This window comes from Lycium ferocissimum, chromosome 11 (assembly GCF_029784015.1).
Source record: "Lycium ferocissimum isolate CSIRO_LF1 chromosome 11, AGI_CSIRO_Lferr_CH_V1, whole genome shotgun sequence".
Lineage (NCBI taxonomy): Eukaryota > Viridiplantae > Streptophyta > Magnoliopsida > Solanales > Solanaceae > Lycium > Lycium ferocissimum.
Genome location: NC_081352.1, coordinates 31,851,986 through 31,877,657, shown reverse-complemented (window position 1 = coordinate 31,877,657; position 25,672 = coordinate 31,851,986). Strand labels below are relative to the sequence as shown.

The window sequence follows — 25,672 nt, the reverse complement described above, 5'->3', positions numbered from 1 at the left end:
CTTATTTTTTTTAAGTGAGTTTGCCATTTAGAAGTAACTTCAGACATACACATCACGATCAAGGTCACAAATATCTGAATTTAAAATTACAATAATTTGCTTCAAATTTGATATATTTCTTGTGCAAACAAACTTCCGACACACACTTCAGAAGATTTAAAAGGAGATATTTTAGACCTGAAGGTCCGTTAACGAGATAGAGACATAGTTAAGCCAATTTGCTAAGCAGTTTAGTCTTATTTCTAATAGCTCAAGAGCATTTTTGGACCAAAAACCAAACAAAAGATATTTTTGTTGTATTTTTAATTTGTCAAGGACGCCTTTCACCTTTTACCATACCTTAATTAGAGAGATAACTTTGGGGAATAAAATCATCTACAGTAAAATAAAAAAGTGGCAAAAGCTGTCATAGTTGATAGTAGAAAAAAAGGAATTGGAAAAAGGAAGTGGGGCAGTAGTGTAATTTAGGTGATAAAATGGGGGCAACTCAGGTGGTATAAATATGGAAAAAGCTGGTAACAGCTACTCCTCTGTCGCATCTTCCAGAGTTTCGCAACTCAGCAGATAAAGGTGAGTCTCTCTCTCTCTTCAGATTTGGATCCCAAAATCTAGGGCTATTCTCAATTGTGCTGATCTGCTAATTAAGCCCTCAAGTAAGACTATTTTTTAACTTCAATCTTTCATTACTACTTTCCACTAAGTGTTGCTTCAGTTTTTCATTTGTCTTGCTATGATATGCATATACCTTAATTTCTGTGATGGACTTACTTGTCACGGGTACTTTTTGGCTTTTTATATGGTTAGTTGGAAATGTATATTTATTATGATGATTCTGGGGGTATGCTTTTGTTGTCAGGTACGGGCATGGATAGTCTTCACAGCTATTGGCAGTTTGGCGATGAGCTTCGAGGACAATCAAAAGTCTCGGAGGATCATAAATGGTCAACGGCTGCTATGAAATTGGCTGAGCAGATAAGGTCCAAGGGTGAACGGAGGAATAACCTAGACTTTTCAAAGGGCTCAGCTGAAATTAGGCCCAGGGACAACATAGGGTTTCAGGAAGACAACAAATGGGAAAGCCTCAACTTCTACATGTTGAATTTGGACAACAAGATGAATGAGAATGTGTCGAAGAGCTCCATGGCTAGTGGCATGTACAATATGAATTCGGCACATCTTAAACTCAACGTCAACAGCTTGGGAAATGTGTCTTTAAGCAAGTTAAACATTGGGAACCACACCAAGGAAAGCAACAACAACAGTGAGAGCACCAATGGGAACAATGCTGCTGACAAAAGGTTTAAGACTTTGCCTGCTGCCGAGACGTTGCCCAGGAATGAAGTTCTTGGTGGATATATATTTGTTTGCAACAATGACACTATGCAGGAAGACTTGAAGCGCCAGCTGTTTGGTATTACTCTAACATCTTAAGCATTCTAACTGAATTATCAGATTTATATCTTGTTGGCAATTCACAAGGTTATATAAACATCCTATGTGCTTATCTAGCCCTTTGATTAAAATAAAAAAAGTGAATGGATTTAAGGTCCTATACCTAGTTCATTATTGTAGTAGAAACAAACCATATGGAAACGATAATAAAAGAGTGATGATTGAAGGATAAAAATGCCAATTTTGTAGCTTGCTTCTAGTAGGATCTCCCCCGTTTGACTTGTCAGTTATTATGCGTCTTAATTTTTGTTGAGTCTTTGTTTTTATGGCTTCCTGAGAGTTATAACCACTTGCAAAGAGATGACATTGAGATCCTTATTGTATATGAACCTCGAAACTTCTAGGATTATATTTTCGTCAATAAAGCAAACTGATGACAAAAGTTGAAGCCATTGAAAAGTAAATGGTGATCAGAAAGAGTTGTTTCTATTGTTAGAAGTCTAATCATTCTTTTGCAGGTCTCCCTCCAAGGTACAGAGATTCTGTAAGGGCAATAACACCAGGCTTACCGTTATTCCTCTATAATTACACTACTCACCAGTTACACGGTATCTTTGAGGTTAGTTCTGCAATTCTATTAACTGGTCCTCTATTTCTGTGGTCCGTTCTAGTGACAGCATTCCCACTTTTATTTCCGGTAGTGGCAGGGGCAATTACCATGTTATTAACTGATTGAAACTTTAACACAACCTTTTCTGATCCTTAAACAATATAACATCAAATCGTTTACATTTTATAGCTAAAACCCAGATATGGGGAAATATTGTATGGATACACGCTCACAATCATTGGGCTTGACAGCTTGCAGCGTATACTGTAAATTTTTTCTTCATAGAGCAGCGAATGTCTGTTCTTTTCATAGTTTACTTTTCCTTATTGTATGGTATTGTAAGATCTCATTACCTTCAAATGTAGTTGTTTGAGGATTTTGCTTTCTTTAGTTTCATTTGCATTTTGCTTGGAACTGCTTGTGCTTATCTAACCTTTCTCGTTGTGTTTTCTCTTTAGCCGAGGGTCTTTCGGAAACAGCCTCCCTATCTTCCAAGATAGGGGTAAGGTCTGCGTACACTTTACCCTCCCCCCTCCCCAGACCCCACATTGTGGGATTTCACTGGGTATGTTGTTGTTGTTGTTGTAGTAGTTGTTTGAGGATTGCTGATGCATCTCTTATCACTTAAAAAACAGAGGATTTCTTATTTGCAGTTTACTTGGTGAAGGGCCGTATTATATTGTTGCCTTTTAACTTGCTGCGTCCTATTTTAAACATGCCAGAGAACGCTAAGTACTACTAAGTGTGGAAGATGAACACTTCATGTGTCATTTTTAATAAAAGCATTAATATTAGGTCCACTTCATTGTGTGTCAAACAATTGTTTTGTGCATTAGACAAATTAGAACAGAGTTTAGTTTAACAATTCTCTGTTCCATCCTTCATTCAAAGCATAGAATCTCTTCTTTAACCTTTTCTTTAACAATCTTCTGGACAGGCAGCAAGCTTTGGAGGTTCTAACATTGATCCAACAGCTTGGGAAGATAAAAAGTGCAAAGGAGAATCACGGTTTCCTGCTCAGGTAAAGATATGAATCCACAATTCATTTTTTCCAATGACAGGGGTGGTTGGGCCAGCTGGGGTGCACCTCGACTATTTGTCGGTTACTACCTCCCACCAGCATGACTGGGTAACTCTTCGGTAACTCTGCCCGCTAAAGCTTAGGCAGATGGGAAGCAATGACCTAGTATTTTCCTCACTGAGATTTTTACCTGAGACCTCATTGTCATGAATCAACAATTTCTTTTTTCTCTAGGTATTTGATGCATTTGTATTGATTTTTGAGTTTTCTGCATTTAAACTTAGGTGAGGACCCGTGTCAGGCAAATCTGTAAGCCTTTGGAGGAAGATGCTTTTAGGCCAGTTTTGCATCACTATGATGGTCCCAAGTTCCGTCTTGAGCTCTCCATACCTGAGGTACTATGAGAAATGTAGTCATATTTTGTCTCCCTTATGCGACGGTTATTGTAAGTTGGTTACTTACTAACCTAAAATGTTTTTGCAGACTTTGGACTTGCTAGATCTCTGCGAAAAAGCTGGTGTCTAGGATGAAGTAATGGACTAATTGGGCATAAACAAATCGTAGCAGTGTATGTGAATGTTATAGGTTGTGTTGTGCTTGTCAGTGGTGTGCTTTCCGCAGATTTTCCAAAGCGCAAGCTTCGATGGTAAGTCTGAAGGGACTTAGTCGTAGGATTGGCTTGTGTAGCCAAATAAGTGTAATGGTTCTCTGCGGAGATGTTTGCAAAGTAGGTCCATGATGCAGCTTGTAATCTTGTAGCAAGCTTGGGAAGTAATATATTGTGTATTGAGTGAAGATCGTATGTATTTTCTATTTCTCCGTGGAACGCTGCTTAATCCAATTTGTGCAATGGGTGCAGTGAATTCTACAAGTGTGTTTCTTTCCTTCAATGGGGGCTTATGTTGCCAAATAAGTGTAATGGTTCCCTGCTCATGATCCATAAACGGTGTAGCAGAATTTTGCTAATGACTTGCAACAATCAGTAACAGATGTTTACAGGGTTACTTTTTTCGATTCAAATTATAAAGGCTATGTTAATCCATTTCCTCCATAAATTTTTTTCAAAGTAATAAAAAAGTAAAATTTAAGGAGATTTTTTTTTATCTCAAGCAAGCAGATTTCTTTTAAAGAGAATATGTCTATTTCTACTAACCGTTGTGAATACTTCTTCATTCTTAAATAGAGATTTTTCTGGTGCAATGGGAGGTTTATCCCAAGTTAAGACTTTTTGATGAGGATTTGGATAAAGTGGGTTTTGAGTATTGGAGATTTTCTGATGCTATGGGATGTTTATCGCTAAAAAGTGACACGTCCGGGGGAATTTAGATTAGTGAGACTCTAAAACGAGTAGTAAATATTCAGGGGAGATTTTTTTTTGTGAATGGTTATTTGATCCTTTATAAAAAAAATTCACAAGAGATTTTTATATTTTTTTATATAAGAGATTTGAAAAAATCAATATTAAAAATTTGAAAAAGACATTGAAAGTTATTTTTTTCTATTTAAATGGCAAGAGGCCGAGGTGCAAAACCAAACAAAAAAAGTACTCTATGTCTAACCGTTTTTGTGTATTAATATAAATAAATCAATCTAGATATTATGTTCAATTAAGCAGCCGATATTTTGTTAACAAGTCAAAGGAAGGGACAATGAAATGGGAGCAAATATTTACCAAGAGTACGGATGTGGTCAGAAACAAAACTACGATTTCCATATAAAGAAGAAGCCAAAAGTCGTGCCTGATTTATTAAACCAAACAAATGGATTAGAGAGCAGAGTTGATACATACGCTAATAATATCTTTCAAATGGCTTCTATTCCTCTTCCAGCACTCTATTTCTCCGCATCACTTGTCAGTTCCAACGTTAACTCTCGCACTAAGTCTCCAATTAGATCAATTAGCAGTGGATTAAGGAAGCTGAGAACCAATCAAAGATTCAGTCTTTTTGTATGTCGAGCAGCCTCTGTCACGTTTCGTGATCTTGATGCCGATGATTTTAGGCACCCTCTTGACAGACAGGTCATTCTTACTAGTGAAATTTGTGCTGGTTTAGGTTAATTAATGGTGTTCTGATGTTTAATTTCTATGTTGTCCAGAATACGTTGCTTTTGAGAGCAATACCTGGTCTCAACGACATTGGAAAAGCCTTACTAGGTAAGACTGGTTTTATGAGTCAGGTCATGGTTGTTGAAATTCATGTAAAGGCAAAACACAACATTTCTGTTTCTTTGTTTCAAGGCTGCAACATGTCAAGTTTGAGCTTTGGATAAAGTGGGTAGGTTTTTTAATGGGTAAAAGTGAAACTTTAACTCAAGTTCTTTGCTTTATGTAACATATGCTTATTTAGAAGCTTCAAGTGTTAGTGTCGTTTGGTAGCTGGTTTGGAGGTGAGTTATGCAGGTATTAAATCTTGCATAAGTAATATATACCATGTCTAGTAGCTCGTTAGGATGTAAGTTATTCATGTACGGTGTGTTTGGTTTGGAATTTAGAAACCCGCATAATTAATACATGTATAAGTTATGAGATTCATCTATGTATTATTTTATGCAGGATAGAAGGTGGAATAACTAAATCTTGCATAACTAATCCCTGCATAAAATAATAGATTACATAGAATCCCTCATAACTAATCCATGTATTTCTAATACCTGTATGACTTTAACCATCTACCAAAAAGTGTTATTCACTTCGTTTATATAGTTTAAGTCTGCAACAATTTAGAGAGATTGCACTTTTATTTATTTATCCAAAGTCTGCAATAATGGTGAACCCTTCAGTTACTGTATATAACACCTTATAAACCCGTACGGTTAAAAGGAAAATAATGACAATAGGTGTACTTGTTTGCTTGGAAGTCCACCTGAAGAAAGGTGCATGTGTTAGTTTTCTGTCATCTGGACAGAGTGTGGAAATGGGGTGTCTTTTTTTCATTAATTAGTAGAAGTTTTTAATTCAAATAATAGCTAATTTCTTCTTTATGTTCCAAATGATTGAAGCCTATTCGTACACCTGATCTGAAGATGTTATTGCAGGGACTGTTTCTGAACAAATTATGCTTCTGGAGAACATAGGGACGTCAGTTCTTGTTTCAGAAAATCAGGTTATTCGTTTTGCATTTAGACCATTACATCATGATTTAATCCATGCCACTGTTAGATCTTTTTGTAGCACTTCTTTGCATGTTCTGCTGATGCCTACTTGTGTAGTAGAATCACCTATTGAAATAGCGAAAATCACCTAGTATCATAAGATTGTTAACTTCCGGTGGGTGCCCCTTGTTGATGGTTCTTCACCTTTTATGGTCTCAATAAGTTCTGTTTATCAAACAGACTAATTCTTTAATTTTCATGTGCTTGTAATTGATTTTTGTATGAAGGTTTTGGTTGTTCTATGCTTCTGCTACATCAGCTTACACTTGCTTGCTTACTTCATAACTAAACGGGTACAACGTATTTGAGGAATAAAATGTTCTTCCTTCTAGATTTATCTTTAATGGAATTTACCTGTTATGAATCATCAAATTCAGCTAATATCTTACGATTATTAGTACTTGGACTGGAACCTTTTGGTGTTTGCAACGTACTTTACAATTCCAGATTTAGAGGTCAAAAAGATCTTCCCTTATCTAACTGATTTAGCTTGTCTTTTCAGCTCCCTGAACTTCATCACTTAATGGTTGAGGCTGCTAGAATTCTCAATATTGAGGCTCCTGACTTGTATATACGTCAAAGTCCTGTTCCCAATGCATATACTCTGGCTGTCCGTGGTAAAAAGCCTTTTGTAGTTGTTCATACAAGCCTTGTGGAGCTGCTGAGTCGAAAGGAATTTCAGGTACTGCTTCTGTCTTTAACTTTCAAACTTGGATTCTCAAGTTCAAGATGTAATTCTTTCTTCTTTATCATCTATGGTACCTTAATTTTCTTGTCAAATAAACTCGGCATGTAATTTTTCCTCTTTTGTCTTCCATGGTACCTTAGTTTTCTTATATGTTTCGACTTATAATTACTTGTTGCATGGGTTTGATTTGCCTCGTTTATGTCCTCTGTTATTCCAGGCTGTCTTGGCTCATGAGTTAGGTCATCTGAAATGTGATCATGGTGTGTGGTTGACATTTGCTAATATTCTCACTCTTGGGGCCTACACTGTTCCTGGTATGACTTACATTCTACTTTGCATAACACAAATATGGTGAAATGAAAGTTGCAGATAATCCAGCCATTTCTGGTTAATTAACAGTCAAAAGTGCTGGGATGCAGAAGCTAAACAATAGATATTCTAAGTCAGTAGTAAGTTAATCATGCAAGATTATCAGAAACAAATATTTCTAAAAAAATTAGAAATCGCATGAATACTCATTGAAGTGGTTCAACGGAATCCTTTTAGAAAAGACTCTTTGCGTATTAATTTGTATATCATATAGAAGATGTATAATGATACATGTCATGTAAGTGTAGTTTTTCCCCTTAATCTGTATATTATCTAAGGTAAGTGTTGTGCAAAGTTTTTGTCTGACTTGTTTGGACATGGACATGGACATTGCATGCTAAAGGAAGTATCCTTGTGCGTTCTATTTAAAAGCATCTTCTGTTTGACTAATTGATATTTTCGTCAACATCCTGATGGTCTCATGTGTAACCCTGGTGAATAAGAAGATTGTTATTCTGATTTGATGATTTAAAACTAGAAAGCTTGTTCACAACATATATGTCAGCCTTTGTTTGGCGGAAAGTGTATATACTATGCAATTTTAATGGTTAAGGGTGTCCGGGCTCATAGTACATTTCATCTTAATGCGGTATGGAATTCAAAAGCTGCTTGAGTGTGCATCAATTGCTTCTTAGCTGTCAGCATGCATTATTTGGGATTAGTTGTGTAGCTGCAAGCAAAAAGAGGAGCTCATTTCAGTTACAAGTAATATCGAAATATTTTTCCCCATAGGTGTTGGCGGTTTGATTGCTCAGAGACTGGAAGAACAGCTCTTCCGCTGGCTTCGAGCAGCAGAACTCACTTGTGATCGTGCAGCACTTCTTGTTGCTCAAGATCCAAAGGTAGAGGAAATCCGAATAGTAAATTTAGTTTTAGGGCATTAACCACATCAGAATATCTTATGCCTGAATTTCCTTCTTTTGTCATGCTCCAACAAGAGGTGGTTGTTTCAGTATTAATGAAATTAGCTGGTGGCTGCCCATCTCTGTCTGATCAACTGAATGTGGATGCATTCTTAGAGCAAGCTCGTTCTTATGATAAAGCATCATCTAGCCCAGTGGGATGGTATATTAGGTATATATAGATGTCTTATATCTCGAGATAGTTTGGCTTGCAATTTTCTTATTTTCTGAACTCTTTTACCTTCAACATGCTTTCAGAAATGCTCAAACAAGGCAACTTTCACATCCGCTCCCTGTTCTACGTGCACGCGAGATTGATGTATGGTCGAGAAGTCAAGAGTATAGGTCTCTTCTTAAGCGTGCAATGGAGGTGAATTCTGTGCAAAAAGTTTAGCGCTGCATGAGGATGAGCATTGAAGCTGAATACATGTAAATATCCAGGTATATGGTTTGATCTTTATGCACTAATGTCTAGGAATTCAAAGCTTTTTATAAATGATTTTGGTACTATACATTATTCCTTCCATTTCGGATAGGGGCAGAGAGGCTGTTAGTAAAGGCCTAAGGAGCATTTACTTTGGCTAGGTCTGTATTAATGCTATTAGTTGAGGGGGATGCCATTTGAGAAAGACCTGTGGTGGATATAAACCAGGAAATAGTGCTTCTTGTGTATGGTTTACTGTAGATCTGGAGTGGTTCCTCATGTTTTGCAGAATCACGACTATCAGCTCGAATCCTATGGGTATATATGTGAAAATCGAGTGCTATGTATCAAGATAAATGTATATTAAATCTGGTCTCAAGCCTGTACTGTCTTCTAAATCCTAAAAAACGCCACAATCTTACAAATGTTGTTTCTGTCAAATCCATCGATGAGATTTTGTAGATCCCTTTTCTTCCTGATCATAACTACATTATGTTAAAAGATGACAAGGTTCCCGCCTGAAATGGCATGTGACCTTTAATTTTTATTTTGTTTTGGAAGTTTGCATTGTTTTATAAGGTTTTCTGTAGTCTCTTTTCAGCATCTTCTTCCTGACATACATTTTGGCAGCATTATATGGTACAAGTGCAGCTTTTGGCACTTGTTGAAGCAATTAAATTATAATATAATGGTACAAGTGCAGCTGTTTGGGCGCAAATTTTACATGGAATATAAACCCACTCCAGCAGTTGATGAATTGGTATCTACCTACCGTTATTTCAATTGTTGAAGACTTGAAGTACTAGCTTTGATTAAATTTCGGTGGTCAATATAATGTAAAGGAGGAATGATCTGAATTTGTATAGCCATTAACTATGTGTATATCACCAATAGCTGTGTACATGCAAATACAGGAAACTTTGTTTTGATTATGGTCATCAACATTAGAAGCATTTGAGCTCACTCTAACACGATCTTGAATGACCAATTGTAAAGGAACTTCCATTATTAATGTCTGGCCACATCCAGCTTCCTTTCAGAAATTGCTTTAGAAGTAGTATTTTACTAGTACATTTGTCATCAGATACTTTTACATTGCATAGGTAAGGCTTAATGCATATGTGCGCCCCGAAGGGCAAATTTTATTTAAATTGAGGGGCTAAATTTGCTCTTTTTTTTATTTTTTTATTTAATTTCATTTGACAACCTCAAAATAAAAATAATTTCGCAAGACGTTCATAAGATAATCCGAACCGCCGAACTTTTTTTTTTTTTTTTTTTTTTTTTATTCATTTCAAGTGTGTTTATCAAACACAATCCGATTTACATAACATATATTGTGAGTTTTATTTTTTTTAGCCTTAAGATTGAATGTCAATCGCATCCTACGTGAAAAATTCAACCAATTAAAACACTATTACCCATTTTAATTGTACACATTAGATACCAAAAAAATAAAACTCACTATATATGCTACGTAAGTCGGACTGTGTTTGATAGACACATTTGAGATTAAAGTTTAGGATTCAATAGGATCAACACTTAATGCATGAGGTTTTTTTCCATTTTGTCAAAATGAAAAAAAAAAAAAAAATAATTTTTTTTAAAGATTGAGTCAATCGGGTAACCAATTAAAACACTATTACCCATTTTAATTAAACCCATTTTAATTATACACATTAGTTTAGAGGCCGCATGTGTATAAAGCAATAGAGTAAAGAGAAATCATATAGCTTCATCAAATAAAGCATCCAGATGCCCAACACTTACATGCTCCGTTACTCATAGCAACATAAGAAAAGAGAAACGATTGAGACCATAGAGAAAGACATGGGAGATGGATGCTTTAAGAGCCGAAAGATTATTTTCTTGCTATACATGAACTCATGAATTTTTCTCCCAACCCAAACAACCCCAAGCATTATCTGCTTCTTGCAAGCACAATGGTAATGATGTGAGACCAGAAATGAGCGAAACAATCTTTATGAATAGACATTCTTAATTAGGCGCAAATGACTTTCGCAGCATTAACTTATACAGCCGTTGGACTGGCGAGTCATATAAATGACCCATAAGGCAAGAACAGCATCATGAGGAATGTCTTGTGCCATTGAAAATTACCAGAACGAAGGCTTCTCCTCTCAGCTGTTGTTCTGTTCCTTGTAATTTACTTCAGTTGAATATGTGCTTCAATGTTGTCCTCTTCTCTTACTGATGCATTACTCAGTGGGGTTTCTTTTGTTTTTTTCCCAATTTCTTCTTCTTGGTGCTACCTCCTCTGCCTCGTTTGAACACAGCTAGAATCTCAATACTGCATCCAGTCGGATTAGTTTCTTTAAAATGATCAGTTATGAGTGCTCCACAAACATAAAGGATTACTTGAGCAGTCAAAAGAATGAAGTTTCAAGCAAAACATTTAAGCATCAAATACCAACAAAGCAAGGGAAAGGGATCTTGAATAACAGATAAGAATATGCATCAGAAAAAAACAAGTTAAAGGAAAAAATAGGGACATTTTTATACCTAACAAGAATTATCTTCACCTTTCCAAATATGGAAGAAATTTTTTTCTTTCTTTTGTTTCTTTAGAATGTGAGGTTCTACAAACCCCAGCCCTCCAACCTAATGGTCTCATTCCCTTGCTATCTCTAATGGGATTAGTGAGTTCCAGTTGAGAGCTATATTTTCTCAACAATCAGTGAACACTAATGCACAATCTCAAGTGTAGATATGTCCTTATAACAGGCATAGTCAAAATTAGTAAGTCCCTACAACACATCTAACACAACATTGAGAAGCAATTTCCACAAAAGTTCTGTGCACGCACATGTCAGAGTATTTGTGAGCATTGATTCCTTGGATCCATGAACAAGGTAATAATGGGAAAAGAAAACAACTGAAAAATGAAAAATCTAAAGGATAGAAATATCATCTCTCCCATACATAAGTTTCTATACAGAATTAACAAGAATCTTCCACCCTCTTCCCCATAGTGGCACGGACATAGAGCCTTTTCAATTTTAGTTTCTTCCCTTACCAGAACACTATGCTGGAAGACCATTCAGATTTTTATGTTGCAGCTCACAGTTTCTTCCTTCAAGCAGATGTGTTTATTATGCATATACGTGAATGAAAATTATGCATACACGTGAACAAAAATAATAAATGTTAGAAGTAATTTTTGTAATCATGTCAGATGAAATTTAGTTTTAGTTAACACAGATGCAAATTTAAATTTGTGCGTAGAACTACATGTATTGCAAAAGGGAAACGCAAAACCTTTGTGTTCCAGGAAAGAAATTAAAGCCATGGGCTTTATGCAAATGCCACTCCTTACTAGCTAGCAATGACAAGCAATCCTGCATGAAAAAGGGCCTATCATCAGCTTCAAGATAACATTAGTTCAGTTCCTAAAGTTGAATGGCGTCTTAAGAACCAAAAACTTGATGGAACTGAATGGTAGTTCAGACGAATTATAGGAAAATATAGAGATCAACTCATCTAAATTTTCTAATATGGATTTGACGGCCACATATACCTCTTTAAAACTTTCCCAACCACAGCTAATATAGATAAGAGTTTGAGGCAATGATTGATTTTCCTCATGTACAGTTGTGTTTTCAATTTGAACTGCAGCTTCTCGGGCACGCAGGATCCACGGTCTCTTCTCGTCTTTGACCTTTTCAGGTCTAACATAACAAATAAAACGTAAATGGATGACAGGAACATCCTCAAATGCAGTAGTACATCAATGATCATGAATTTTCATAACAAACATAGCAACCGATTTACTTCGTGGAATTTCATTTCCGTCTACCTTTTAGATGTTCTGAGTTCAATTGCTGAGACATGCCGTAGTTCCTTCACCAAGGACGGGTCCAGTCCTTTCCTCGGAGGGTCAACCACAACAACATCCGATCCCAAGAGCCATGAAGTTGGTTCCTATGCAAGTTGTAACTTCAAGTCAAAACTTATACAACATCAAAATCATATACAGCTATTCAGCATATCAACAGAGTTCTAGGGTGTGGAAAAGAAGATCCAAAGAAGTCAAGTCTATAAAGACATAGCAAAGTTTCCACCGGTAGAGTTTCTCTCCCTAATTGAAATAAGAGGTCCAAGAGATATACATAATGTTAAGTTGTTAACTATGATGAAGCAAATAAATGGTAACCTTATACTGTTTAATTAACCGCAGATATTCGCGAAGCATGGACCTCCTTTCCAATTTCCTACCTTCTACAGAGTAAATCACATATTGCTGCTTTTCCAAACTTCAAAAAGAGGGAACAAAGAAACAGACATACACATGTACTGCCAAAGTTGCAACTATCTCGGTGTGGGTTATTGCAAGGTAGCTAGCGCTTACACATTACTCCACTGTGACTTAACTCACCAAAGTGGGAAATAGAACTGGCCAAGTGGAAGAAAATTGAAATCAGAAGATTTACTGACTCAGTTCTTCCAATAATAGAGGACCGATGAGGTCATTTTCAGAACTGCATCCAGCTTCTCAACCAAAGTACCTATGAAAATTTGAGGATGACTGTGACTAAGGTTGATTGGAATACGACTGTCGATGCAAACATCATATCTTACGATGTAGCTCTATCCTATGGATTTTATGTAGGACCAAATTGGCTACTAAGACGAGATTTCTGAAATGGGGAATCTCCACTTAACGAAAGTTGTTTTTCTATGATACTAATACTGAACAGCCGCAGAAGTACACAGCACAGTCCAAAACAGCATGATGAGAAGATGCATTGATGCTGCATGCATGGCCTACAGAATTCAGGGGTATTGGAAAAAATGGCTATGAAATGGAGTTAGGTAATCGTCTGCATTTTGTTCGGAAAGTAGGTGACAATAGGGCCTTTCACTATAAGCAGATCCCTTTGAAGTATTTGTGTAGGACACGCCGCACAACGGAGACATTGCAGTGCTAGACCAGATTTACCAGCGGACAGTTGAAAAAGGATACGACCCAGGACCTCCCTCCCCTCGTGGGACGGGGTAGGACTTCTAGGTGTAGCCATGTGTTGTGATTGAAATACCATTGCTACTTAGTCTTAGCTGAGGGTGTACTTTTGAGTAGATTGTCATGTTGCTCCAGCAGTCTGTCCCAAGTAATTTTGTAATACCGCATCTTATCTATTCTTGAATCAATTATATAATATTATGCTTGCAAGAAAAAAATCTATTTGTAGGTGTACGTGATAAAACAGAAGTGTGTTTTTCAGTGTCCGTATGAACACATGAATAGATCTTAAAAACAATATATATTGAAGTAAAACTGCTGACAAGGTTATGTGACTAAAAACAAAGCTGTCCATGTTTGTGATGACATATGTAATTGACTTGTTGAGACTGACCATTGAAGCATCTGCATGGTGCCAGCTGATATTGCTTTCGACATTGGTAGGCAAGCGCTCAACTGTCTTCTCAAAAGATTGCCTGGATTCCTTGTTTACCTCAACACATTTAACTGACCTGAGAAGAAAACAACTTGTTTGGAATCATGAAGTTTTGCAGTCGACATTCTACAATAAAAGAAATGGTGATTCGAAGCTGACTCTGTCCAAATTTGATGAGACTTTAAAGTTTAAACATAAATTAAAAGAGGAAAGTTCAGACATGTTATCTTCAGACAAGTTATCAGATCTGAGTTTGCTATAGATGTGTTAAAATTATACCTAGAAGATATGAAAGGGCATTTATCCCCAAAAGGGAGAGAGAGAGAGAGAGAGATGAAAAGGGTATAAAAATGTCACATCAAATTCAATATAGGCATGGAAAAATAATTCAAAATAATACGAAGTGATTTTATCAAATGTTAAATCCAGTTTTTGAATATACAAGTTTTTCCATTTCCATAGAGATTGATCTTTTTGGGACTCACTAAAACAGACAGTACGTCAATAAAAGGGGTCGGGGACTATTATCCTGACCTGCATTTCCTTGAAAAAGCCAAAGACAACCCAATTACACCAGCTCCTGCATAGAGATCAACAACTGATGCACCCTGAGGTACATATTTGTGTAGCTTCCGCAGCAAAGAATCAAAAGCCTGAAGAATGAGAAATGATTAAGTAAAATCAAGGAAAAAAGTACAGTAATGGGAAAATCGGTCAAGGTTGTGTAATGATAATCAGAAACATGCCCCTAGAAGTAAAATGCATGTACTGTGGCTCCAACCAAGTTTAGTTCATCCATAAGTGGGTTTAGTGTAAACTAAAATAAGAAAGTAATCATCAAACATGCCATTGCAAGGTCAGAAATTCTGGATTGGCGCAAGAAAAAGACCAGAAATGGAAGAAGGTGGAAAAAGAATGAAACTAAGTTATTTACCCAAAAGAAGACATGTCCGATGTAATAAGGATTCATCAATGCTTATCGTGCTAGATCTGTGAAATTTGTACTATGTCTCTCAAGAAAATGATAATAAATATGACTGATATTTCCTCCAAAAAAAAAAAAAAAAGAACAAATAAGCTCCATTTTTAAGAGTTCTACCCGGGTATTTGCTTGCCCAAAGCTTGATGGAGCTAAAGAGACATCAATCCCTCCAACGTGCTCCCAGAAATCTCTTTCCCCTAACAAATGTCTCCATCTGTTTCCAAAAATAATCTGCATACCAGCAAGAAGATATCAACAAACTACTGCACTCTTATCAAGATATCACAGTACTGTACTTTAGTTCAATATTAGCAGCACAGCTGACAAGGTTTAGTGGGATCTGGAAAGGAGAAATCTTGATAAATTTTGCCCGCAACAACACAAATGGTATTGGGATTTGTCATTCACAATATTTGATCTACTAAAACCTTTGCATAGTGATCTAAAACAACTCCTGGCTGAAGAAACAACTTATTTTGAGAAGTCTTAAGCTGCAATCCCTCTGATATAGCTGATCTCGTTTACAGGTACGCTAACAGCAATGTCTTATATAGCAAACTGAGGAAAATAGGCTTATCCGAGCAAGAACGTTCAGATAATTTTCAGGCCATAAGACAGGAAATTCACAAGTCTTTCTCATTGTCTTTGTTCGAAATCATGGAGATGTGACAAGTAAAACTACTTTTTTTCAGTAACTTATTCGAAGAAAGGAAAAAACCTACGTTGTTCACGATCTAGATTCAAATAATTTTGCAGGTTTGTTGGACAAGACGGTACAGTGGCACAAAGCCTCACCCTCTAGTATTTTTTAATATGAGAAAGTGACAAGAGCCATTTGTAATTCTCATGTGTTGCGGTATTCATTGTCAAGTTAAGACTTCACTGTTTTTTTTACTAACCAGTTAAGCCTTCACCGTAATACCAGGTTCTTGAATAAGAGGAAGAACTAAAATATCTGCAATTAATGAACCTAACCAAGGAGCAAGAGATTTCTTTTCTCTATGAAACTACTCCCTCCAATTTAGCAGCCATATATTTCACCCCGTCCATGGAACCAGAGGCCCACTGTTACCACTGGAACAGCGGATGGGGTCTTAAATTCATCAGGCAGCCACAAAGCTCCACGACTAATTTCCCCACCTCTATTAGAAGTTCATATTCAACATGGTGAGCTACTCCCTCTACCAATAACTTGAGCGAACAAATTTGACATACTGACAAGTATGAAGAGAGTATTTTGATAGAATGATAAACATCAAAACCATTAAGCTGCTTTAACTATTTCATGAAAAAGAGTTTTTTTTTTTTTTTTTTTTTTTTGCTTTTACTCCCTCCGTCCCAATTTATGTGGCACCATTTGATTTGACACGGATTTTAGAAAGAAAGGAAGACTTTTGAAATTTGTAGTCCAAAATAAGCCTTATATATTTGTGTGGTAAAGATAAATTCTTTTTGGGACAGACTAAAAAGGCAAGTGTGCCACATAAATTGGGACAGAGGGAGTAGTTGTTTTTTAGAATAAAAATTTTACATTTTTCCAACTGAAGAAAATTTAGTCACTGGAAACGAAGCAGACATAAGCATCTCAATTTCGCATAGACTAGGAACAGAAACCAAGGAAGAAAGTACTTTAAGGAAAGTAAACGAGCTATGATTAGTAACATGCTCTTGTTTAGATCTCACATAGTGTACGAAAGGACCTCATATCCAAGGAGGCGATTAACTGGCCAAATCAACACGTTCCAATCACATATACACTGACATCCATTCATATTTGTGCATATTTATGGGATGGGGAGAGAGAGAGAGAGATTTGCTCACATTATTTGACGAGGTCTGGAAATTAGCCCAAACGGAATGAACTAAATGAACTTTTCTCCTTGGTCCACCGTTGGCCCAGAGGAACTACATTAGCAAGTAAGAGATTGTGTAAAGTTGACGTAATTCATTGATGAAAAAGTCTAGTATTGTTAACATCAATTGTCTTACATTGGCTAAAGCATTTAGTTTTCCAGTGTTAACTGAATTCTCGCTTCTAGAATTCCAAACCAATGAGACCTGCACTTTACCTGAAATGAGACAATTTTTATCAACTCCATCAAAGGTCAATCCTAAGCCTCCTATTCACTATAAAATGTACAAACCATTCTTATATCTCTCCGGGATAGGAAGGGATGTATCGTGAGTAGTGACGGCCATCTGCACAATAATGAGTAGGATCTCAGTGGATAAAGAACACCAAAAACCTCAATCAAACTATCTCATCTAGGGATGGCAATGGGGCGGTGCGGGTGCGGGGCGGGGCGGGTTTAGGCAACTGTGGGTATGCGCGGGTGCGGGTATAGGCGGGTGCGGTGCGGGGCGGTGCGGGTCTAAATTTTTAAAATTAATTTTGTGCGGGGCGGGTGCGGGTGTGGGTTAGGGACTAAAATTTTTAAAGTAGAGAAACTTTAAACAAATATAATTTTGTCCTCAAGGAGGAAGAAACGTGATATGTAATAATTGAAATTAAATATATTAGTCCATTGATCGTAATAAGTTCTAGCTTGTCGACATAATTAATTATTAATAAACCACATATACCAAAAGTTGAGCTACATATTTAGTTCTATCAAATAAAATTAAAGTTACTTCCTAGAGCTTTATAGGTGAACTTGACAACTCGATCGATCCATTTGATTGAAATTTCTAATTAAGAATCTTTTGGACTCTTTTTCGTTGTAACTATTAAACAACTCTTTTTAATTTTTAAAAATTAATTTTGTCCTCGCTTTTGAGTTTCAAATTGAAGAAATCGGATATGATTGATATGGATAAAAAGCTATCATTCCATAGTTCTATGGTTTAATGAGCTATATAAGGGATCTAAAGTTTCACTTGCTTTTAAATCACCATTCGCTTATGCTATCAAAGAATATTTAGGCATATATATATGTGGAATTGTAAATTTGTCTCCTGGTATCTTTCAAATTTTACATGAAAAAGAAATCTGGTTGTAATTTTCAAAAAAAAAAAAAAAAAATTTAAACAAGAACGCGGGCGGGGGCGGGGCGGTTTTATGTGGGTGTGGGTGCGGGGCGGGTTTTCGTGGGTTTAGAGGCAATGCGGGCGGGGCGGGGCGGGTTATAATTTTGTGGGTTTAGACAGAACCCGCACCGCACCCGCACCGCACCGCACCACTGCCATCCCTAATCTCACCGACCTAAGTCTTTCCTCTGCAAACTTAGATGTATTACTCACCTGAACATACCTCAAGTCACCGGTGCCTTGATCTTCATCATATGGTTCAACATTCAACTCAATTATCCCTGGAGTGTCCCATACGACGCCAACACCGAAAGTGAAAAAGAAAATCCAAATGAGAACAGAGAATATACAAATAAATTCAGTGGCTGTTGTTGTAATAGGTAAGTTCACACTATCTAATTCACTTTGAAAGAAAATGACAAATAAATTAGGAAAAAAATAGGGTGCAGGATTAAGAACAAGCCTTGCTTCAAGAGCTCCACAGCAGCATTGATGTTTGGATGATGAGCTGCAGAATCAGGGTCACATAATTACACTTAGATAATTCTATTGTTTATACATAAAAAAAAATGTACCGCAAAATTAGATAAGTGAATACTCAAAACCAGACCTTTACAATCTGGGATATCAACTATGTTATGAGTGCCCTCCTCATAAAGCCCAATCAGCGGCTCACTTGATGAACCGCGAACAGCAAGCTTTGCACGACACCTCCATCCCCACTGCATCCACAAGTCAGTTAATCTACCTTACTAGCGATGCCATAAAATGACTCCAAAATGATACAACAACCAACTATGGAGACGAGCAGATGTTACAGAAATCACGTACTAATCTACAAGTGTCAAAGGAAAAATCTTTGACGCCGAGCTTGTTGAAGAAACCTATAGCTTCATCAATTACTACCGGACGATGGAGATCGTACTCTTGAGTGCAACCAGAACACCTGTGGAACAACATCCAAAATTTAAGGCAGTTAAACAAATAGCATAATACTTAATTAGACACCTTAACTTGACCTCAACAGGCAACTAAACAGAGAATACACATCTAGACACCTCAACTCGTCCCCGTTGTATCTAGTAGACATCCGACGGTGACGTGGCACATAAACTTTGGAGGTGTCTAGATGATCATTTTGTAAGTTGGAGTGTTCAACTGACACAGTGGGGACGAGTTGAGGTGTCTAGATGTGCATTCTCAAAGTAAGAGTGTTTAGTTGGCAGCAGAGGCCAAGTTTAAGCGTGTATTATGCCTAAACAAAAACAAATATTATTCCACTAGGAGAGGCGAATTCACTGTATGACCACCATCCACTGCCTTCCACTTAAAACTGTGTAAATACCTTATAATTTATGTGATACTTTTTCCTTTTTAGAAAGTCGATACATTTCTATACTTAACAATTTAATTGTAAAATATCCATTTTACCCTTAGTGAGATGATTTATGGGCATACAAAAACGTATGAGATCACAAGTTTAAAAAACCTTTCCATTCCTTTCTGAAACTTGGACCCTAGTCAAACACCTATCACATCACATAAATTGAGACGGAGGGAGTACTGAATAAAAAAACAGAGCTGTATATAAATATTCTCATTTTGAAACAAGTAGAGACAGTAATGTGGGGGAATGGAAGGAGTGGAGTGGCGTACGATTGGAAATGGGTGCAATTGAGGGCGCAGGATAAGGAAGATGGATTAGGGTTTATAGGAACAGCTGATGATGGGGCAGAGAGAGCTTGACAAGTAATGCGATGATGGATTGGAATAGCTATAGCCGCAGAGAAGAAGCAGCTCACCGCCATTGCAAATTCTCAAAGTCTGGCGGGAATGGAATGGATAAAATATTCGTGCTATCCGATAATATCTCTTTCCATGTTCCCATTGCCCGTGCTTATATCCGGGTCTAAGTCCAATTATTTGGATCCGAACCGCCTTTTCTCTTTTTTTGGACAATTTGCAGGATTGGCCTTCGCTGGGGGTGGGCAGAATTTGCGGACAGATTTGCAAAATTCTGCCTCATGAAATTCTACCTTGAGATTTTTTTTTTTTTTTTTTTGCTGAGGTGGGATTGGAATTCATAACCTCGGGCTATTAGATGAAGGATAAAACTTAAAGACCACCAATTTGAAGGCCAAAACTTAAAAACCAACCCAAATGAAGGACAATCTGCGCCAAATTTTTTTTTTTTTTTTTTTTTTTTTATATTTGTTTATGGATTTTTTAAATAATATGTTGGGTTAAATGGCGATTGAAAGTTATATGAGTCAGTACAAAATGATTTTCCTAGTAGACCATCGGAAATTGAGACATTATTACTAAGTAATTAAGTACTATAGTTGATGAAATTTCATTTCTTATTAGGAAAATAAAATACTAATATTTCTTTCTCGAAAAATTTGGACACATAAAGTGTTTCACCCGTTTCATTCTAAAACTTCATTAATGGCAACGACAAATGTGATAAGAATATGAATTAACCATTGAGAGTTACTGTATGTGCAAAATTCTTTTCCTAATCGACCTCCCAAAATAGAGGGAGATGTGTCTTGAAGAATTTGAATGCGTGGAGTCCCCTTAATTTATTTTATTTTAGAGCTAGATCTTCATATACAGCAAGGAAAATATGATAGATTTGCTAATAATAAGAATATGGAATGACCAAATGTGTGACATATGACAAATTTAATTTGATCATTTTCATATATTACCTGAATAAATTTGAATGTATACCCTAAAATCAAACGTAGGAAAGCTTTAGTAATCCATAGTAATGATCATTTACTACTCGTTTCGATGGTTGTGACGTGTTGTATTGTATTATTTTAAATATATATTTATTTTTATTGTTACTTAAATTTTGTTGTATCATGTTGTCAAATTCATTATTATGTGATATTAATGAGAGAAGTGTTATTTAATGTAATATAACGACTGATTTGGTGACCATTCTGTTGTATGTTTTGCTCCATTTAATTGATGAGTGAAACAGAGAATATAGAATTCTTATAATTTACTAATTTATTTAGGCATAATAAAGCTTACAATATTGACCTCGATCTTACATTAAAACCCCCATGTATCTCTATTCACTTTCCTTGATCATATATTCTTTCACTAATTTCTGTCTATTTTTGGTATGGGAAGATACTCTCAGTCAAATACTCTTTAACAGAAGGGGCTGGAGTTTCTAATAAAGGTAATAATCTGTTTATAGACAATGTCCTTGGCATTGACTCCTATAACGAAATCAGCATGAGCATAATCCTTAATAAACTGAACGTGCAACTTGTCAATGTCGTGAAACTTCAAATCGTCGAGCAAATTCTGAATATCTTGAACATAGGACAGTGCATCTTGACCTCCATAGCTTAGAAACAATGGAAGATTGCGAGGGATGTTGGACATATTATACTCTGGAGGTTTGGCTTGCCCATAATGTGCTACATTTTCGCTCTTTTTCCCATAGTCATATTTTGATACTTTACCAATTCTAACCACTGCATTTAAATAATAAAAATGATCATATGATTCTATGGAGTATTTATTTGAAGATGAAATGTAGAGTACTATATAAATTAAAGGACTTACTTTGAGCCAAGTTGACGAGGTTCTTAGTTGACGTGGGCTGAGGCTCATATTCTAAGGACATCTTTACTGTGGAGGAATTCAAACAACAGTTCTTCCCTTTATCCAAGTGGAAGGCAGGTAAATTATAAGTATTAGATTTGTGACAAATGCATGCAATTGACTTCATAAACTATTGTCTATATATAATTCATTTACTTATACTCTTAATATAGATTAATACCAGTAATTGCAGTCAATAAGTCATAACAGTCCACCCCTGGCGCAGCACACAAGAGCTTGACAAATTCTAATACGGGTTTGCTAAAAAACGGTAAAACAGAGTAAGTTTCATCAATTGAAGATCAAGGAATGAGAAAGAAGCAAAGAAGATTCATTGATGTCTATAAATTAATTATGAGCAAATTTACTTACGTACCTTCTTGGATTGAACTCTGCTAGACCAAACGTCATAAACTTCTGATGACATGGTAAACATATAAATATCATTGAAAGTCCAAAATGAATATAATAAACGAAATAAATGAAGAAAAAAGTACTAACTTCACCAAGAAGGGATCTGGCTGCAATGTTACCAAGAGGAGTGGTGATATGGCTCAAATAAGCAATTGGGCAGAGCAAGGCTGCTGACTTCACCTTGTCTATTAGTCTTCCTTCTGAGAATGACGCTAGAGCTATCAAAGTTCCCTGTCCATATATCCAAATAAATTTACAATCGAACATAGAGAATTTTCCTTTTGTTAAAATTTAATGTTACCTGGGAATGGCCTACATAGTGAATTTTCTGCTTAGTTTGTGTGAAGATATGCTCAATGACAGCGGGCAGTTCATACATCACCAGATCATCCCATGTCCAATCCCAATACTTCTGTTAATCACAATATGTATATTAACTTTGTCTCAAGTTCTTTTTCAATCAGTTTGGAAGCATGTGTTAATTAATTGTTCATTGATATATACCCGATCTTTAGGATCAAGTTTGACATGTCGACGACTGTATCTGGTTCCCCTGCTGTTAGAAATCCAAACATCAAAGCCATTATCTACTAAGATCATTCCCAGTGATTGTTCCGGTGGATTCAGTACCCACGTTGCGCCATCCTGCAAAAACATAATTGCTTTTATCATTAAAAGTAATATACTCCTTGTATATATAGTATATATGTTACACTACTCGTTCGTTATTAGTAATATCAGCCGTATTTTGTAAGAGATTGTTACGCAAGGTTGAGTAAATAGCGTAACGCAGCTCAAGGTCCTTAATCTCACAAGAAATGTAGTAATAATGATTAAGTCGAGCTATACATGTGCTAATTTATTAAATACCACAAGAACTCCATGCTGCAACAAGAAGATCGCTGCATGTTATTGGACTCGATACCTCTAAGCGTCCTTCCAGAATTCTTTGCACGCTTAATATGTAACCATCATCAGTCGTAACCTGAGAAAATTAAAACACATGACACTTTCCGTTAGCTTATTTATATAGGCAGTGGTGGACACATAGTACCTAACTCATGGTCCTCATCTGCCTTTAAATTAGAATATTGCATTGCTACTACTAATTACTTTGTCAATGAGTTCTTGATCATTGTATTTCCTGTATAAGTTAATGAGTTCTTGATCATTGTATTTCCTATATAAAAATATAGTGCTTGGGCAAATCTTTTTCAAAAAAATGGGTGCGTGCCAGTAAAGTGATGGTACCATAACTAGTTACCTCAAATTCCTGGCATTTATAACCATGAACGGTGACGAGAGAGGCGCACAAGCCAGCATCTGCACCAATATTATCATCGATGATGAAACCAAAATGTTCTCCCCTGCTTGAGCCAAACACTCGATTAGGCTCAAGCAGTAAGATGAGTAATGATATGAATAGGTTTAAAGCACATAGAGCAAACGAGCTACTTCGGAGTGCCATTCTATCTCAAGATGCTTAGGGTAAGTTATAGTACTAGAGATTAGAGATGGAGGGAGGGAGGTCAAGTGTGCATGCATGCAATTGAAGAGCTTGGAACTAGGGTAAGAGAATTCAGTAATATTTATAGTGACAAGAAGTACTAGTCTATATAGGAATTGGGATAGAGAACTAGGCTTTCCAACTGACTAAATGGAGAACCTTATCTATTTTTTTTTTCTTTTCGTTTTTGTACTTTTGAGAAGGAAGAAGGGGGGAGGGGGGGGGGGGTTCATACAACTGACCCAACTTTCTTTAATTTGAAAAATTAGCATGAAAATGTTGTTGTCAGTTGATCAGTGTTGGATAAGATTTATATGTATAGGCTATTAATTTCGTGTATTCTACTATAAATTTTTTTAATCCTCTTAACTTATTGGGATGGTGCAACGTAACATAGTTTTCTAAAGAACTTCGGATAGTATCTTTTATTTTAATAGAAAAATGAAAAAAGAGTTCTGATTTTCTGAGAGTTCTATGAACTCCATCTGAAGCATAATTTATCTTTTAAGATAGAAAAATAAATCTTTTTGTTTAACTTTGAGGATCTTTTCCAACCCTTCTGATTTTATATGTAAGAAGCCATGCTACAAAAATAATTTCAACGAAAGGAAATCTTAAATTGTGATAGAAATAATTTTGAATTTAAAATCAACTAAATTTTTAATTTATTAAATCTTTGCTTATTTGAATTATGTAAAAATCCTAATATTTAAAACTTGGTTTAAGCAATAAATATATGAAATTTCCACGATGAGTAATATGGAGCCGTAATGTCCTATACAACTACATTTGAGTCTTCTATTCCTATCGTGCAAAAACTCATGGTAAGAATTTATTATACTTAAGTTGGAAAAACATATCTCTAAATAGACTTCTAAGTTTCGCTTAATCTAAGCACTTCTACACAAACTTCTCAATTATATTCATTAACTAGTTAATTTTCCCACGATTAGCGCGGTCAAGTATATCTTTTTATAAATTTAGTTAATATATCTATAGATATGAACAATACCAAAACTAAAAGAATGGATATATAACATAGGGCATAAATACAGTTTTTCTTTTAAAAAACAAATCTTATAAGGAAAAATACATATTTTAAAAAATGTGACAACAAATTCAAATAAATGCACTACATGAATTTTTGTAATTTTATACCGATAGAGAAATAAATATAAGCGATCAAACTGAAATAACACTAACACCGAAAAAAAAGATAGAAACATTAATAATAGAAAGACAAAATTACCAGACATTTCTTGTTAAATATCTTTAAAAGTATCTTCCCCATGAGTTGTTGAATTTTGGTTTTCCTATTTAATCAGTGACCTTCTCTATAGCAATAATGTCTCCCAAAGAAAATTACATACTTCATCATTATCTTGTATAAAAATCTTTAATTTGAAAGGCCGCACAATGTCGTCCCATCAAGTGTTAACACTAAATAGTTATAAATAGCTATCTTGAGTAAGATACAGAATATGCTAACATAAAGAGTTTGGCCCGCAATCGAGATATAAGATATATTCATACGAAATTAATTAGAAAAACAATGAAAATAACTCCAGACGTTTGTCAATATACTCTTTTTTCCAATATTCTTAGACACGAGAACTAAATTCAAATATCTCAGATTACAATTTAAAGATTATTAGTCCGACTTGTTGAACTTTTAGAAATTAGCTAGTATTCACAAAATAAAGAATAACTTACCAGAAAAGGGTCATATTTGCCCCTGTACTCTCAGAAAAAAAGTTAGATTTGCCCTTGTCATTCAACTTTAGGGTTATATTTGCCCCTGTACTCTATTTTTGGGCCATATTTATCCTCCGTCTGTTAAATCCCCTTGTCCGGCGCTTATGTGGAATTGTTATTCTCTTAATTTAAAGCTGGTCCCATTTTTATTTTATTTTTTCTATTCTTCTTCACCAATTTCCTTCAATGGAGACCACTGAAGCTCAAATTTGGTCAAGTTTACAGTGGCGTTAACATCACCAGCCGTGTACCTCACCATTTTCTCTGTAAAAGCTAAAAGCTAAAAGCTATTTTGACAGGCTCTAAAGTTTGTATTCAACTTCTTTAGATACCCAATGATACCTTAGTTTTCATCAACAAAAATTACAACTTTTTTTA

General features: G+C 35.9%; 3 protein-coding genes and 1 pseudogene across 5 annotated transcripts; 2 read left to right on the top strand and 2 right to left on the bottom strand.

Moving 5' to 3' along the window:
• The first annotated feature begins 426 nt into the window (after positions 1–426).
• On the top strand, positions 427–4,027 carry LOC132035893 (B2 protein-like). 2 transcript variants are annotated; one of them, XM_059426045.1, is made up of 6 exons: positions 427–570; positions 857–1,411; positions 1,911–2,011; positions 2,940–3,023; positions 3,308–3,418; positions 3,507–4,027. In XM_059426045.1, the coding sequence occupies exons 2-6, from the start codon at positions 865–867 to the stop codon at positions 3,546–3,548; spliced, it is 885 nt and encodes a 294-aa protein (XP_059282028.1). In that variant the 5' UTR covers positions 427–570; positions 857–864; the 3' UTR covers positions 3,549–4,027. The 2 variants fall into 2 exon arrangements, with proteins under 2 accessions (XP_059282028.1, XP_059282026.1); XM_059426043.1 differs by having other exon boundaries at positions 505–653.
• A 628-nt stretch (positions 4,028–4,655) lies between these two features.
• On the top strand, positions 4,656–9,512 carry LOC132035892 (plastoglobule-localized metallopeptidase 48, chloroplastic). 2 transcript variants are annotated; one of them, XM_059426041.1, is made up of 9 exons: positions 4,663–5,043; positions 5,121–5,178; positions 6,060–6,127; positions 6,679–6,858; positions 7,082–7,178; positions 7,966–8,075; positions 8,174–8,307; positions 8,394–8,576; positions 9,230–9,512. In XM_059426041.1, exons 1-8 carry the CDS (start codon positions 4,678–4,680, stop codon positions 8,527–8,529), a joined length of 1,149 nt encoding a protein of 382 aa, XP_059282024.1. In that variant the 5' UTR covers positions 4,663–4,677; the 3' UTR covers positions 8,530–8,576; positions 9,230–9,512. The 2 variants fall into 2 exon arrangements, with proteins under 2 accessions (XP_059282025.1, XP_059282024.1); XM_059426042.1 differs by lacking the exons at positions 8,394–8,576; positions 9,230–9,512 and having other exon boundaries at positions 4,656–5,043; positions 8,172–8,304.
• Positions 9,513–10,263: 751 nt separating this feature from the next.
• On the bottom strand, positions 10,264–19,833 carry LOC132035891 (uncharacterized). The gene is made up of 15 exons (XM_059426040.1): positions 19,642–19,833; positions 18,817–18,931; positions 18,596–18,707; positions 18,449–18,493; positions 18,199–18,266; positions 17,103–17,157; positions 16,948–17,027; positions 16,780–16,863; positions 15,076–15,189; positions 14,511–14,629; positions 13,935–14,052; positions 12,377–12,501; positions 12,098–12,248; positions 11,839–11,918; positions 10,264–10,870 (listed from the first exon to the last, which is right to left on the bottom strand). The coding sequence occupies exons 1-15, from the start codon at positions 19,791–19,793 to the stop codon at positions 10,783–10,785; spliced, it is 1,506 nt and encodes a 501-aa protein (XP_059282023.1). The 5' UTR covers positions 19,794–19,833; the 3' UTR covers positions 10,264–10,782.
• A 1,158-nt stretch (positions 19,834–20,991) lies between these two features.
• LOC132036420 (triacylglycerol lipase 2-like) lies at positions 20,992–24,110 on the bottom strand (annotated as a pseudogene).
• Positions 24,111–25,672: the final 1,562 nt, after the last annotated feature.

Excerpts from the sequence above, each read along its gene's own strand:
- LOC132035893 (XM_059426045.1), top strand. The coding sequence starts at position 865 with ATGGATAGTCTTCACAGCTATTGGCAGTTTGGCGATGAGCTTCGAGGA. Across the intron at positions 1,412-1,910 it reads CTTGAAGCGCCAGCTGTTTG|GTCTCCCTCCAAGGTACAGA; the intron begins GTATTACTCTAA and ends ATTCTTTTGCAG. Across the intron at positions 2,012-2,939 it reads AGTTACACGGTATCTTTGAG|GCAGCAAGCTTTGGAGGTTC; the intron begins GTTAGTTCTGCA and ends TCTTCTGGACAG.
- LOC132035892 (XM_059426041.1), top strand. The coding sequence starts at position 4,678 with ATGGGAGCAAATATTTACCAAGAGTACGGATGTGGTCAGAAACAAAAC. Across the intron at positions 5,179-6,059 it reads CATTGGAAAAGCCTTACTAG|GGACTGTTTCTGAACAAATT; the intron begins GTAAGACTGGTT and ends ATGTTATTGCAG. Across the intron at positions 6,859-7,081 it reads TGAGTCGAAAGGAATTTCAG|GCTGTCTTGGCTCATGAGTT; the intron begins GTACTGCTTCTG and ends CTGTTATTCCAG.
- LOC132035891 (XM_059426040.1), bottom strand. The coding sequence starts at position 19,793 with ATGGCGGTGAGCTGCTTCTTCTCTGCGGCTATAGCTATTCCAATCCAT. Across the intron at positions 18,708-18,816 it reads CCTTTGACACTTGTAGATTA|TGGGGATGGAGGTGTCGTGC; the intron begins GTACGTGATTTC and ends TTGTGGATGCAG. Across the intron at positions 12,249-12,376 it reads GAACTCAGAACATCTAAAAG|ACCTGAAAAGGTCAAAGACG; the intron begins GTAGACGGAAAT and ends TTGTTATGTTAG.